Genomic DNA, 525 nt, shown 5'->3' on the forward strand with positions numbered 1-525 from the left:
CTGTTTAATTTTCTTACAAAAAAAAACACAAAAAACAAAAAACACAAATAGTAAAATATAATTAAATTGTAAAGTTCATTGCTTGACATTCTGTAAATTAATTTAATTTATTTACGCGCATATATATTTAAATAATACCCTGTATTTAATTGTTACACACCTGTGCATTTGGGCCGGAGCCATTAAAATTTCGCACCGTTCCAATGGATGATAAACTTCCTGGTGTTGAGGCAGCATTCACAATTGACGTATCAGCTGAGAAGTTGTAATTATCCATGGGATTTGTCATGGCAATTAACGAATTGACAATTTCGGGTGTTTTGGGTGTGTTACACAAACCTGTGCCCTCGATGCCAAACATTGGTATATTTAAATTAAACATTTTATATTTTATTATTTTTTTTCACTTATAAAAAAAGCATAAAAATATTAGTATTTATAAACTTAAACACTTAAAAATTAATTTCTGTTTTGATTGTAATTAAGCGCGACTGATGTATGAAAAATTTTTAATCACAGTTAAAT

The 525-nt window shown here is 28.0% G+C and overlaps 1 protein-coding gene across 1 annotated transcript in view; it reads left to right on the forward strand.

The window, feature by feature from the left end:
* Positions 1-86, forward strand: part of LOC119666457 (zinc carboxypeptidase A 1-like) — a 940-nt gene extending 854 nt beyond the window's left edge. Inside the window, exon 3 of the mRNA XM_038075734.1 lies at positions 75-86. Coding sequence (XP_037931662.1) covers positions 75-86 — 12 coding nt within the window. The remainder of the gene's footprint in view (positions 1-74) is intronic.
* Positions 87-525: the final 439 nt, after the last annotated feature.

This window comes from Teleopsis dalmanni, chromosome 1 (genome assembly GCF_002237135.1).
Source record: "Teleopsis dalmanni isolate 2A chromosome 1, ASM223713v2, whole genome shotgun sequence".
NCBI classification, from domain to species: Eukaryota; Metazoa; Arthropoda; class Insecta; order Diptera; family Diopsidae; genus Teleopsis; species Teleopsis dalmanni.